The following is a 15899-nucleotide window of genomic DNA, read 5'->3' as shown; positions in this document are numbered from 1 at the left end:
TGTATCCATTTTTGCATTTTTAGTTCTCTATATAATCCAAGCATCATTTCATCTACATCATTTCTAGCTCTCTTCAGTTGAGTTGTACTCTTCACTTCTATGTTCAGTCTCTTCATGAGCTCATTCAATCGCTGAGTTAAAGGCAGCCTGTGGCCGCTGTCAACCCGAGTGTATTTTTGGCAGAAGGTTCATGTTTATTTCCACATTAAATAAATATCTGTATTCTGAACAGCCTCCTCTCTCTATCTCTTTCTATCTCAATCTATTTCACTCTTTTCTCTCTGTCGGTCTCAATATTCTCTTGTTGCTCTGTCATTCTCTGTCTTTCCTTGATCTCTTTCTCTTTATTTCTCTCTCTGTCTTGATGCTTCACTACCATGTATTACTGACAAATCCTACCTTAGCAACTGCTGCCATCCATTAGATTATCAAACAAGCTTTTGCTTTTTCTCCCGAAGGGTCATTTGTGTTTGAAAAGTAAACATTTTGCAGATTTATTTTAAAAATATTGTGAATGTTTTTGTTGGTGAACACAAGGTGGCACAGCTATATTTTCTTCCTGTACAAATATTTCCATATGGATTTTTGTAAATACCATTTATTTCAGTGGAACTCATATATTTGATGTTGTCACATGAAAGTCAGTAAAATGCACAGTTTACAAATGTGCATTTACTGTTGCTTGCCAAAATGCTTGACAAATAACATTTGACACAAATTTATTATGAAGGTTTTTGATTCATTTCGAGTCAAAATACCTGATTCAGTCCATGATTCAGACTGTGTTTTTCTGACTGGGTCTGTTTTTGGAGGCTGGAGGGAGGGATGTTCTCACAGTAGTGTTATACTGGCTCCGGTTTGTTCAGGTTTGCCTGATCCATGTTTTGTTAAACTACAGTGCCTTGCAAAAGTACTCATACCCCTTGAAATTTTCCACATTTTGTCACGTTACAACCACAAACGTAAATGTATTTTATTGGGATTTTATGTCATAGACCAACACAAAGTGGCACATAACTGTGAAGTGGAAGGAAAATGATACATTTTTTTTTACAAATAAATATCTGAAAAGTGTGGCGTGCATTTGTATTCAGCCCCCCTGAGTTAATACTTTGTACTGTAGAACCACCTTTCGCTGCGATTACAGCTGCAAGTCTTTTGGGGTATGTCTCTACCAGCTTTGCACATCTAGAGAGTGACATTTTTGCCCATTCTTCTTTGCAAAATAGCTCAAGCTCAGTAAGATTGGACGGAGAGCTTCTGTGAACAGCAATTTCTTGCCACAAGTCTTGCCACAGATTCTCAATTGGATTCAGGTCTGGACTTTGACTGGGCCATTCTAACACATGAAAATGCTTTGATCTAAACCATTCCATTGTAGCTCTGGCTGTATGTTTAGGGTCGTTGTCCTGTTGGAAGGTGAACCTCCGTCCCAGTTTCAAGTCTTTTGCAGACTCTTTAAGACTCTCTAAGATTGCCCTGTATTTGGCTCCATCCATCTTCCCATCAACTCTGACCAGCTTCCCTGTCCCTGTTGAAGAAAAGCATCCCCACAACATGATGCTGCCACCACCATGTGTCACGGTGGGGATGGTGTGTTCGGGGTGATGCAGGGGCGGCGTTTATGTATGGCAGTTGCCATACCCTAGCTCAGTCAGTTGTGCCGTGGAAAATTATCCAAACTTCATATCTCTATAATATTTCGTTATTATCATTTTAAATCAGTGCTATTGGTCTTCCTTATATCTGTTTGAGGGTTTTACAACATTTAACCAATAAAAAGCAATTAAAAGAGCTTGTCAGTAAAACTTTGTAAAGCCATTGGATCCTCAAACTTTCAGCGAAACCTCGTAACTTCACCCTGCCTCCATTCAGAATGAAGTGCCACGCACAGCCTGGAGGAGACAGATCTCCGCTTGTTCGTAATGCAAGGGTAAATAAATAACTTATGTTTGAATAAGAACAGCGTTTTCATGACTTAAACACTGTGTCTGGCTAATTAAAAGCTAATTTTTGTGTGTTTGAAGAGTGTAGAAGAGTTACATTTGCCGTCAAGTTGTAGCCAATATAGGCTACATTTTTACGTTTTAAATATAGCGCTTCATCATTTGTTATTTTGGCCAAGAGTATTAAACAACAAGAAAAACTAAGAACCCATATGGTTATAACCTTGAACCTTATAACCAAGTTGATGAAAGCGTAACGCGATGCACTTGCTGCCTCAGATACAGCCGTTCTAATGACAGACAAAACGCAGATCTCAGTCATTCGAACCTTGAACCTTGGTCAAAAAACCTTGTTAACGCCATTTGAGCTTGATTTTCATATAATGTTAAGTGCAAGTGCACCCCCCCCCCCCCCACCCCCATATTTCAGTGCTTCAGTGTACCATGGGATTTTTATTTATTTATTTGATATATTCATAGTTAGGGGTGTCAGAGTAAAGGGGGCTGAATGCAAATGCATGCCACACTTTTCAGATATTTATTTGTAAAAAAATTTGAAAACATTTATCATTTTCCTTCCACTTCACAGTTATGTGCCACTTTGTGTTGGTCGATGACATAAAATCCCAATAAAATACATTTACGTTTGTGGTTGTAACGTGACAAAATGTGGAAAATTTCAAGTGGTAGGAGTACTTTTGCAAGGCACTGTATATGATTGTGGTATCAAAAGGAGGAACAGGCTCAGTCTATACACATTTGACCCTGTAGGGTTTATTATCTTTTCAGCTGAAAATTGGTTTTACTTTTTGTCAAGAAAAGATGAGTGTCTTTGAAGCTGAAGGTCTACTTGTTGGTTGATTTTCTTTTTCTTTGTACTAGTTTTGCTCCTCTGAAGGAAGAGAGTTGTTGGTTAGATGCTACATACAGGTGCATCTCAATAAATTAGAATGTCGTGATTTTATTTCAGTAATTCAACTCGAATTTATTTAATACACGAGTTTCACAATTTATTGCACACAGACTGAAGTAGTTTAAGTCTTTGGTTCTTTTAATTGTGATGATTTTGGCTCACATTTAACAAAAACCCACCAATTCACTATCTCATCAAATTAGAATATGGTGACATGCCAATCAGCTAATCAACTCAAAGTTTCCTGAGCCTTCAAAATGGTCTCTCAGTTTGGTTCACTAGGCTACACAATCATGGGGAAGACTGCTGATCTGACAGTTGTCCAGAAGACAATCATTGACACCCTTCACAAGGAGGGTAAGCCACAAACATTCATTGCCAAAGAAGCTGGCTGTTCACAGAGTGCTGTATCCAAGCATGTTAACAGAAAGTTCAGTGGAAGGAAAAAGTGTGGAAGAAAAAGATGCACAACCAACCAAGAATTTGGATGAACTTGACAAGGAATGGACTGAGGCTGGGGTCAAGGCATCAAGAGCCACCACACACAGATGTGTCAAGGAATTTAGCTACAGTTGTCGTATTCCTCTTGTTAAGCCACTCCTGAACCACAGACATCGGAGGCGTCTTACCTGGGCTAAGGAGAAGAACTGGACTGTTGCCCAGTGGTCCAAAGTCCTCTTTTCAGATGAGAGCAAGTTTTGTATTTCATTTGGAAACCAAGGTCCTAGAGTCTGGAGGAAGGGTGGAGAAGCTCATAGCCCAAGTTGCTTGAAGTCCAGTGTTAAGTTTTCAAAGTCTGTGATGATTTGGGGTGCAGTGTCATCTGCTGGTGTTGGTCCATTGTGTTTTTTGAAAACCAAAGTCACTGCACACGTTTACCAAGAAATTATGAAGCACTTCATGCACCTTCTGCTGACCAGCTTTTTACAGATGCTGATTTAATTTTCCCGCAGGATTTGGCACCTGCCCACACTGCCAAAAGCACCAAAAGTTGGTTAAATGACCATGGTGTTGGTGTGCTTCACAATGGCCAGCAAACTCACCAGACCTGAACCCCACAGAGAAAATTAGAAACAAGAGACCAAAAAATGCAGATGAGCTGAAGGCCACTGTCAAAGAAACCTGGGCTTCCATACCACCTCAGCAGTGCCACAAACTGATCACCTCAATGCCACGCCGCATTGAGGCAGTAATTAAAGCAAAAGGAGCCCCTACCAAGTATTGAGTACATATACAGTAAATGAACATACTTTCCAGAAGGCCAACAATTCACTAAAAATGTAAAAATGTAAAAAAAAAACTAAGATTTTTTTTTTTTTTATTGGTCTTATGAAGTATTCTAATTTGATGAGATAGTGAATTGGTGGGTTTTTGTTAAATGTGAGCCAAAATCATCACAATTAAAAGAACCAAAGACTTAAACTACTTCAGTATGTGTGCACTGAATTTATTTAATACACGAGTTTCACAATTTGAGTTGAATTACTGAAATAAATTAACTTTCCACGACATTCTAATTTATGCACCTGTATATTGCTTGGAGTGGTCAAATCTTTCTGTCCATCTCCTTTCTTTCTCCGTCACATCCTTCACATGCCCTCCGTGGTTGTCTCTCTCTCTAATTGCTCCGTCTTTCTTCCTGTCCCTTGAATCCGTATTTCTCTACAGGATGCTATAAATCTGCAGGGGTAGTGCTGGATGACTGGGTTGCTGTGGGAAAAAGAGGACATGAGCTAAAGCAAGAGAGACAGGCAACTCTAGAGCAGAGTGAATAAGAACAAACTGTCCCCATTGCATTTATAGAGAAGTGACATTCTGGACCAGAGGGTGTGAGGAATGGGAGGGGAATCAACAATCTTGTCTTTCATTTTGCTCGGCACCCACCTTGTCATTTCATTGTCCTGTCGTTATTGCTTGTTATCCTTTTTCTCCATTTCTTTGCCATCACTTTCTCACCTTTTGAGCCCAATTGAAACTAAACTGTGGGAGTTCCCAGCATTCCCTGATCTACCATTCTGGCATAAAACACCTACTGTGAAATTTCATTAACACAAAAAGTTCACCATCCATACGTCTTTCTGTCAGTCTGTTTGTTTATCCTTCTATGTTTCTGTTGTTCCTTCTGTCATTCTATATGTCTGCCCATTTGTCTTTCTAATTGTCTATCCTGTTTGTTTATCTTTCTGTCTGTCTGTCTCTATGGTTCTATATTTTCGTCTGTCATCTGTTGTTCTTTATTTCATTCTATCTATTGTTCTGTCTATCTGTCTGTCCATGCGACTATATGCTTTTCTTTCGATCTGTCTGTCTGTCTGTCTGTCTATCGATCGATCTAGACATTTTATTACTTTAATTATCTATATATATGGCTTATGTAAGCTGAATTGGTTTGTGTCTTACAGGCATCTGGAGAGGCAGTCAGACAGGCAGTAGTAAGAAAGTGGCAGTGAGCCTGATAATGCTGCAGCTGATTGGCAGTGTGTATACAGTGTTAAGCACAGGAGAGAGCACAGCTCAGCGCCCCGGCTGTTTTCCACATGGTGCGGCTGTGAATGAAAGCCTGCAGCTGGGATGAGCACAGACTCTTACTATTGGGAGGTTTTTTTTGCAGTCGGTACAGCTTTTCAATGAACGCAATTGCTCCTTGGAGACCCAATGATTTAGAAGTGAATGAATATGCCATTAAGAGAAGCAGTCTGGTCTATCATCGGCTCAGTCTGTTTGATGTCAAACTCATAGTAGCTTGGGGTTGTCATGACATCATCCCGGTGGTTCAAATACGTACCGGTTCCCACAATTGTCTGTGAAAGGATGCATTATGAATCAATGCGGTGTTTGTTTGTACAAACTCTTAACAGGCTTTGCTTTCAAATGAGGTTTTGTCATTACAGAATGATGGGATTGGACTTCAATAACTGTTGCAGAGTAGATTCATTGAAAAAAACACCTGGAATTTGACAGTTGAATTAGTAATGTGGAAAAGAAAACCATTATTATTCATAAATTTGCCATTGTCAAATAGAAGGGATGTAGTTGATATGTGTCGTGTTACTTTGAACAACCACTTCAGGGGGGTTTAATTTTTTTATTTTCACCTTGTGGATTGTGAGTTTCCAGCGTTTCCCCCCTAAAAGCACATAGACTGAAAAAAGGCATTGAGAAGGCATGGACATGAGCTCCATGCTGACAGAATGACTGGAGGCCAGCCAGAACAGGAGCGCTGGATCATGAGAGTGTGAGAATGAGATGGCAGAACAGAGCGGGAAGCTACAAACAGAAATAAAATAGAGCGTGGAATGGTGAAGGTGAGGTGTAATGACTTTGGCTGAAGGCCAGCGGTCTTATTTGGAGATTCAGAGACACCAAAAGGCTTTTTTGTTGGTTCTGTTCACTTCTCTCATGTGTAATTTGTTACTTGGTTTTGTTATTTTTGTATGACACCAGCCGACATCAAAATGAAGGGGTTTGTCTGATACAAATCCCAAGCTCTGTCTGTTTCCTATTGATGTGTTTTGAAATATGATGGTACCAGTATGTGGTTTCAGTGATAACGCTACATTTTCTGTGTCGTCTTATGAAGAAAATAAATGGAAGGTAAAATCATTAATGAAAGAGGGATGAGTGGGCTTTGTAGGATCAATAATCATTTGTGGTTCTGTTTGCTGTGCATCTGTGCAAAGTGGCTATAATCACCTTCTCTCTCTCTCTTTATATATATATCCCTATCTATCCATCTCATGCTCTTTCCTTAATGGGGTCAGAGAGTCTGTACCGTGTAAGGAGGTCGAAATGTGTCCCTCAGACTAGCATTGACGGTCTAGAGGAAGCTGAGGTAAGATGATCTTTTTGAATATTCAGTGTGCTACTGCTTTCTTTTCTATGAAATTGTGCCGTGACCTTTCCATGTCCCTTGTTCACCAGAACAAATGTCAAACACATGTGCTGGTGTTGGTGGTTCACGGGGGAAACATACTGGACCTAGCAGGCGGAGAGCCAGGCGCGAAGAACGCAGATGTAAACACCCTGTCCTCAGTGCTGGAAAAAGTATCTCAAGCTCATTTCCAGGCTGCAGCTCAGCATGTCGTCATCAAGTTGGTGACATGCCCTGCCGTATGCGCAGAGGCCTTCTGCCTTGTGTCAAAGTAAGTAGCTATAACTGAAAGCCACTTTTAATGACTGTTTTTTGGAAATGGGCCATGGTATTCTTTGAAGTTAATACCGTATATTCTACCACCTGATACTATTACTGTTTCCTTCCAGTAGTACTGTGGCTTAATTTCCTAGAATGGCGTGTTTTGCTCTATTGTGCATATACACTATGAAAGAGATGCCAATTAAAGGTTTTGCTCTGATGTCATGGGAAAAGCCTCAGGTGAAACGGGCTAAATGCACAAAACTCGTTTTTATGGGGAAATGCTGACAGATTCAGTCACAGTTGTTCTTGAGAGTTGCTTTTATGAACTAGCTGAGCAACTCGACTTCAACTAAAGAACATTTGAATGAGATTTTACAAATTTATGTTCTCAAATAAGAGCCCATTGGCCCCTGGTGCACCGCTGTTCAAAAGTTGTGGGTCAGAAGATAAAATATGCTGCACCAGGACTGCATTTTTATGATCAAAAATACAGTATGCAGTGTGTGAAAAATTATTTAATAATAATATTTATTATTTGAATATATTTTAAATTGTAATTTATTCCTGTGATGGCAAAGCTGAATTTTCTGTGGCCATAGCTCCAATCTATACTGCTTAACGTTTGTGGACAGTGTTTTTCAGGATTCTTTAATGAATAGAAAGTTCAAAAGAACAGCATTTATTTGAAATGGAAACCTTTTTAACATTGTACATGTCTTTACTTTCGTCCTTGATCAATTTATTGCGTCCTTGCTGAATAAAAGTATTCATTTCTTTCAAAAAACAAACGAATAAACTAAAAAACTCTTTACAGACACTACTCTTTTTAACTGTACATTTTCAAATGGAAAAGTCCAGAAGGGAACGCAGTATTTTTGATCAATATTTAAGATGTTGCAGCCCTTATTTGTACAATAAAACCTCTGTATTAAAGTTTTATTTAGAATTATTTACAGAACAAAAAGCAAAAAAGTTGAATGTAACAACCTTTAAGAATACTTTACAAATTTGTGTCCCCAAATAATCCCCCATTAGCCTTCAACTAGAGATTTTCTACAAGATTAAAGAGAATTCATGAGCAATCTATTAATTCCATTGCCTTTCATGCAGCATCTCTTCATCTCATGCAGGTAGAAAAGAGTGCAGATCCGTGATTTGTTTTCTTGATGAGACATAATGAATTTCGTCATCCCTCTATGCTGCTTTTCGTTTATAAAGGATGAAACGAATAAGTGGTAAGAAGACAGCCCCAAGTAAGCATGTAACGCTAATGCTTGCTGTGAGAATCAGCCTTTATAATGAACAGACTCCTTTTAAGCTGTGAAAGCGGATCCATTGCTTCAAGAGCTCAGTGGCTCGGGGCTCTTCTGAGGGATTTCTTCTATAGCTTTAGGGCTTTTGTGTCCTTTTCGTGTCTTTGTCATCACCTGGGTGAAGCAATGAAGATGGAGGAGCTCCGTAGAGTCAGAAAGGGTATTTGATCACATGATCACAATCTCTGCCCACTCCACACATGGTCAAATAAAAAACGTCAGTCATTGGGGTACCACAGAGATTAACGTGATAAACCCTGTTCATGAGTGACATACAAACTGCATTTGCTCTTTTGCTGTGGTTTTATGGTTCAGTGGCTGTAGCTACAGTGAGTATTGAACTGACCTGAGCAAAGGTCTGCGTTTGTCCAGTACCGAGAAAGGGGGATATGATAAAAGTGATATAATAAAGAACAACAGCCTACTGGGAGAGACTGAGTAATTGTTGCAGGTCATAATTGTGCTCCCTGGATACAGAATACACACAAACACACACCCTTACAATCACACAATGGGGTTTTCTTTTATCAACAGGACTTCCTTTTGCTTCCCACAGGATTAATGAAGGCATAGGCAGTCAGTTTACTTGTTACTCAGACCAGGATCAGCCAAAACAACATCGGTAGGCTCTGGTTCTCTAGGAAGAGACGTGTGGCTGATTTGATCTTCTGCTGAGATCTGGCAACTTGTTGGACAGGACTAAACAATGGGGTGAATCTACGGAACCTGTCCAAAACATGTTCAAATCACATTTTGCTCCAAAATCAAAGCAACAAATTAAAAAGGATGTTTTGCTTCAAGTAAATATATTAATTTATTTTGCAGTTTTTTTCCAGATTATGAATGAAATGTATATTTTAAGTAATATATTTAAGTAATCATATTCATTTTTAATTTTTTTGTCCTTCCTGCAGCCTACTTTGTGACTTCTCATGTTTTTCTTTTTTCATAGTAGTTTTTAGTAGTTTTAATTGAAGTTGTTGCAGCCTTAATTATATATCATTTTATTTAAATGAAAATGTTTTACTGGCTTAATTTTCTTTATTCATTTGTCTTATTTTTTCTTTATGGTGTTGAGGTGAAATGTGACCTGGAAATGTTTTTTGTGAGAATTACCCAGTTAATGCTCACTGCTCTCTCCCTCTTGACAGACATTTCAGATGTAAACGTCTTACTGCTGTGTTTAGAGCCCCTTTATAGCGCACACATCTTCTGTCAGTACAGCTGCCATGCATGTATGTTCTCATTTCCTCAGTTTAAGACCTTTGGGAATTGTCTTTGAGACCTGTGGCCGTCCTGTCAAGCCATCACTGCTGATAATGAGTTTCCTCTCCTAATGAGATGTGCTTACAGATGTGGCTTTACAGTGTGTGTATGAAGCAGCGACTCACACACACAAGACACTCACACATGCATTAGTGTTTGTGGAGAGGAAGCACATAAAAGAAAAGGAGGGGCGGAATGTTATGGAGCTTTGTGTTTGCCGCTCCACACCGCATTTCCAATTAGCAACTCTGGCAAAAAAGCTTCCACATTGATTTTCTCTCACCGAAGCACGGTGTGCAAGTCAATTCAATACGTGATTCCTGGAGTAAAACAATTTGGGGCTCTGTCACAGCTTAGATAGGAAGAAGGTGCACACTGATTTGTCTCTCGAGGACAGTGCCACCTGTGAGCATTGATGGTGTAAGTTTGCTTAGTCTTCAGCCTGAATCTTTGCCCATTTAATCATTTTATTATGGCACCAACTAGTCTATCGACCATTTAAGCTTCTTTAGTTTGCTTTCTTTCCTCCTTACTTGTGTCCTACTTCAGTATAGTATATATATTAAAGCATATAGTTAAGCAACAGTTACTTTTGGTCCTCCTCACAAACTGTCAGTCTGACCCAATGCCTAAACTTAACAACTACCTACCAAATTAGGACTTTTATTGAGGCAAAAGTTCTAGTTAATGGTTTGTTAACGGCGAGAATTGGACCTCAAAATAAAGTGACTCCCCTTAACCAATTTTTTTTTTAAAAACACATTCATTCAGGAACCAGTGAGTCATTGAATGATATACTCAACTGATTTGTTCAAAAATACTGATTCATTCAGAAGCGAGTGAGTCATTAAATCATTCACTTAACTGATTTGTTACATGATTCTGATTAATTCAGGAACAAGTGAGTCATTGAATGATTTACTCAACTGATTTGTTCAAAAATACTGATTCATTCAGAAGCGAGTGAGTGAGTCATTAAATCATTCACTTAACTGATTTGTTACATGATTCTGATTTATTCAGGAACAAGTGAGTCACTGAATCATTCACTCGACTGTTTTTTTCCCCCCCAAAGATACTGATTCACTCAACAAGTAAGTGTGTTGCCTTTGTTTGAAGCAATTTTCTTTGGCAGAGCAAAAACATTATTGTGTCTAAAATGCAAGAACTCTAACCTCGTAAATATCGCATATGTATGGTTATGGACTTTTGTTTATAGTATAAACTGGTGTAGGAGACAATATATCAACATTGAAAAAAATTACGCCTGTCAACTTTAAGACAAATTTGGAGCTGTTGTTATAAATTAATTGGATTGTTTGTGGCAGATGTTCACTCCCTGACATCATGGAAAGGATGAGGAAATATTTACTATTTACAAATCTTATGTTGATTGAGTGATAGAAAGGCGTAGCTTTCAGATAAATATCTTTTATCTAAGCCCTATTGGCCCTAATGGTCGGAAGAGAGATCTCCTTAATGAGAGCTACTGCTTTAGAAACAGAAATGAGATTTATAATGAGACGCTCCTGCAAATTAGATCTTCAAACAGATGACTTTCATACGTGCAGTAGTGTTTGTGAATGTCTGGTTAGATTTCAGCTTGTTTTTGTAAGAGGTTTTTTGGCAGTCTAAAGGTGTGTTATTGATCAAAACTCCTTCCTCTTGCCCTCCTCAGCTGGAGCTAGGTTATTTTGAGACCCAACAGTCATTGCCTGTGGAGCAGGCTAGCAGGGAGTACAGGGGTCTTCATTTGTTTTGAGTAGGCTTGGAAGGTTTTGTCTTTGAACAGGGGTCACTTCTGCTAGTGTGAGTCATACTAACATCGTTTAATGAGGGTGGTAGGATTAGTATGCTAGGATTAATGTGACATTAGATTGATGGATAAATTCTTGTTATTTATTTGCACTTGAAAAGCAATATTTTGAAATATTATTCCAGATAGTAATAAATGTTTTCTATTTAAATATATTTTAAGTAATTGATTGTGATGGCAAAGATTAGTTTTCAGCAGCCATTACCTCAGTCTTCAGTATCACATGATCCTTCAAAAATCATTCTAATATGCTGATTTAGTGCTTAAGAAGCATTTATTATTATCAATGTTGAAACAGTTTAATGTTTTTGTGGAAATGTTGATACTTTTTTTCATTTGATTAATGAATAGAAAGTACAAAAGATAAATATTTTATATATATATATATATATAGTCACTTTTGATCAATTGCTGAAAGTCCTTGCTGAATAGAAGTATTAATTTAAAGAAAAAACCTGACCTTAGACCTTCAAACTGTTTTATTTGCTTAACTGTCATTTTGGAGATCTCACTAACAAAAAAAGTACCATATTACATACCATTTTTCATGTCCAAAGATAATAACATTTGTTATGGTCATTCAGTACCATAACAAATTTCAAACTATCCCAATTTTATTATCTGATATCATCAATGTACCTTTGTACTGCTACATGCTTTCACTTTTTGCTTTACTACAGGCCTTTGCTTGTTTAAATTCACAATTGCTAGTACTAAGCTAACATTTTCTTGTAAAAGAGCTTAGTATTCACAGCTTAAGGGAGGGAAACTAGATGAACATCTGATCCAAATTTTATGGAAAACAGGAACGTTCAGTGCTCATTCTCTTTCTTCTTCTCTCTGAATTTCTTTGCAGCTTCCTCACTAGCTTTTTTTCTGGTGAGATTTCTTTTTTGACTCCCCTCAGGTAAAGAGTGTAGGCAGTTCAAAGATAAAGACATTTTTTGCCAGACAGTGGTTCATAAGATGCTGCTTCTACTACGGACATGAATAACACCTCAAATCATGCTGCGTGTTGAGAAGAGGTGTGCTATTACTTTTCAAGCAATCTGACTTTAAATTTTCACCTAGCGAAGAAAGGTGCAGACTTACCTAGACTTAATGGCCACTTCTAACTGAAGTAACCACCAAGCGACCAGACAGAACACTAAATCAATGCTAGCATCCACCTAGAACAGCCTAGCAACAATGTTGGCATGTTAAAACTGATCAGAAAATTGCATAGCAACCACCCAACACAGAAAATATTTAAAAAATACTGCTTTTGATGTTAGCCTTGCCTAGACCTAATGGTTTCTTTCTGGCATACAGTACATTTCATTTTGTTAGTTAATTTATAATTACAGTTTATCATTGTTATTTTTCTTACTATAGCCATTTGATTTCATAAAGGACAGCCATTTCTAACAGCCAGAGAGGCTACACTGAAAACTAAAAAGTCTCAGAAAAGACAGGTTGTTACACTTCATTACCCAGCCTGCCATATTCTTATTAGTGAGGTAAAACAGCACCCCAGCAACAATGCCAGCTGCTAGCATGGGCCAAACATTAATTACAGACTGTGTAAATAAATAATGAATCCTGTGAGTGACCATACTGAGAGTTTGGAGGTGCTCTTTGAACCCTCTCCTGCTGTGGAGCCTGTCTAATAGGGCTGGCCCCTGGTCTGCAGGCTTGTTACTGTAATGGCTATGTCCTTCTCCAGCCAGGAGAGTTCATGTAAACATGACAGGAACTATTGTTCACACTGGGTCATAGCGCATTAGCCTAGCCTTGTGAGGAGTCAGGGTAAAGATCAGCGGCCAGAATGCAGTTTGGAGGAAATTTATGCATGATTTAGAGAAGAAAAACAGCAGTAGATTATTAACGAGAAGGGGGAAAAAAGCAAGCTTTGGCTTCCCGTGAGTAAGATGTAAATGGGACCAGCTTTTGTGTTACACAGGCGACGTCACCGAAGACTGATTACAATGAGCTTATGGGTTGTCATTATAATCAGAGAAGTGACTTCTCTGTGACTTCCTTCACAGCCCTCCTAGAGCTACATAGTTCTCCCAGTCAAAAGGATGATAAAAGGAGCTTGACTACTTTTTCAGGTCTCCAGCAGACAGATTCATTTGGGACTTGTTCATTTCCACTTGGAGGCTTCACCTTCAACAGTCATTTATCACCAGTAGCCTGTGCCACACTTTGCCAAGCAGCAGCCTATTACAGCACATCACTGCCATTTTGTTGCCAGAGTTTGGTGCCATTCAGATTTGAATTGAGAGTGCCTGTTAAATTCCAAACCGAAACTTGAATTTACATTGGTTTTGTATTGAGGCAGCAAGCGGGATGTGGAATTCCAGTTCAAATTTGAACGTAAAGATGTTGAATTAAAATGATTTGAAATTCTAACTTCTAATTCTAACTAAAGCCTTGTTTAAAAGTTCTGAAAAAATATTTAAAGCCTTGAGGTTTCAATGGTCATAGGCCTTGCAGATGGATGGATGGGTAGATGAATAGATGAATGGATGGACAAACTCTTCATTTCCCAGAATGCCTTACCTGTGTTGTGTTTGAATTCTTTTCCTGTCATTTCAGTTTAAATTCCTGTGGGATGAGTCCATTTCGGTTCAAATTCCAACTCAAGAATTGAAAGAGCCTATAATCAAATTTAGATTTTTGCACAAGTAGACCATTGGGTGGTGTGTTCTCCTCAAACAGGTAAAGCTCTTGCCCCAGTCCTGGCCTGGGCTGTAAGAAGCCTATACCCCCTCCATCATCAGTATTCCCACCCCGAGCACTGCTGTCTCTCTGTCAGAGCTTTCGGGTTGCTAATCGTTGTGCTTGATAGATGGCTCTGAGGTTAGCACAGCTGTTCAAGGTGACAATGTTGGGGCAGGGCAATCTTTCACTTTTCTCTTTATTTTATTCTGTGGACTCATGCAGACTCATGCAGTGCAGCATGATAAAACACCTCGGGCTTCTCCGCAATTCTTCTTCTCACGTTGCATCATCTCTGTCATGCATTTAAATCATCGCTGCTGAAAACCTTTTTGCTGTGAATTGGAAAATGGTAATCAGTTTCTAGCTGGTCTAAAATGGTAATTAGTTGGTGTACGGTGGTCATTAGCTACTTCATGCTGGTCGTTAGTAGTATGAGCTTGTCCAGCAATTCTAGGTGGTCAAAGATGGTTGTTAGCTGGTTCAAGCTGGTTATTAGTCAGTTAAAACTGGTCATCTGCTGATCTGAGCTGGTCATTAGGTGGTATGAGTTTGTCTAGCTATTCTAATTGAGCGAAGATGGTCCATAGCAGGTTTAAGCTGGTCATTAGATTTTCTGAGCTGGTCATAAGGTATTATGAGCTAGTCCAGCTATTCTAGCTAACCAGCTACCAGTTGGTGTTTAGGCTGGTTTGGGAACATAGTGTCTGGTCATCCAACTTGCTAATGACCAGCTTGGGTTGACTAATGACCAGTTTACACCTAGGCTACTTTGTTCCAAGACACTGTACCATCTTAAATGGATTTTCCTTAAAAAGAACCATCAAACCTTTTGACATGAATGAGTGGCATCAACTTAAGTACTGGGGCACCTGCCAAATGTCTGGTGTTTAAAAAACTTACTGATGTAGTGTATGGTGCATTTAATCTCTTAAAGTTCAGAAGGTAGCAAAATAAAAATGCCTCGTGTCTTCTGTTGCTTTGTCAAAGGGTCACCAGTTTGGATACTAACATGCTCTTCATTTCCACAGTCTGAACCCTTACAGCTATGACGAGAGTTGCGTGTCCAGCAGCGTAGACCATCTACCTCTGGCCGCTTTACCACTGCTCGCCATAGCTGCTCCACACTACCAAGACGCCGTCGCAACCGTGATCGCTCGGGCCAACCAGGTGTACCACAGCTTTCTGCAGTCTCCAGAGGGACAGGGGTTCACAGGGCAGGTGAGTTCAGAAGCACCCAATAATCTTAAGGTGTGGTCGCATTAGCAATATTTTGGTTTATGAATAAAGCTTTGCTTACACAGAATTCAACGCAGCATGAAATACTTTTTCACCATTATGTAACATTTACAATTGTGGAGATTCCTATAGAACAACAGTCAGGTTTCAGAAGCAAAAAAATCCATTAATTTTCTCCATAGAGAAACTGATTGATTTTTAGAGAAACTGATAACTGATCATTAAGTGGGCATTTAAAGACAGGCCTGTCTTGATCTCCGAGGTTGATGGTATATACTTTTGTTGAAGCTATAATTTTTCATTAATTCAACGTATTTTTTAAAATACGAATTATGCTTAACAGTGGAGGTCCTGGTGGAAAAACTACACTAGCCATGATGTTGTAAAGAAAATTCCACCAATCAGAAAATTGTGGTGAGCAAATTGCTGTATAAAAAGCTTGACAGGGAACACCCACTCCCATGAATCACAACAAATTAAATAATCAAGTCAGCCTTGCTATGCTCTCAACAACCTTGTGGTATCACTTTACTTAAAGCCTTTATGTACAGTATGATGCAATATAAAG

The 15899-nt window shown here is 38.9% G+C and overlaps 1 protein-coding gene across 1 annotated transcript in view; it reads left to right on the top strand.

Annotated features, from left to right (window-relative positions):
• The window catches only part of pitpnm3 (PITPNM family member 3), a 100097-nt gene that overhangs the window by 42057 nt on the left and 42141 nt on the right, over positions 1-15899 (top strand). Inside the window, exons 4-6 of the mRNA XM_058799864.1 lie at positions 6621-6691; positions 6781-7001; positions 15124-15313. Of these exons, the coding sequence (XP_058655847.1) occupies positions 6621-6691; positions 6781-7001; positions 15124-15313 (482 nt within the window). The remainder of the gene's footprint in view (positions 1-6620; positions 6692-6780; positions 7002-15123; positions 15314-15899) is intronic.

Source organism: Onychostoma macrolepis, chromosome 15 (genome assembly GCF_012432095.1).
Source record: "Onychostoma macrolepis isolate SWU-2019 chromosome 15, ASM1243209v1, whole genome shotgun sequence".
Taxonomy (NCBI): domain Eukaryota; kingdom Metazoa; phylum Chordata; class Actinopteri; order Cypriniformes; family Cyprinidae; genus Onychostoma; species Onychostoma macrolepis.
The sequence above is the reverse complement of the archived record's forward strand: the minus strand, read 5'-3'. Positions and strand labels throughout refer to the sequence as shown.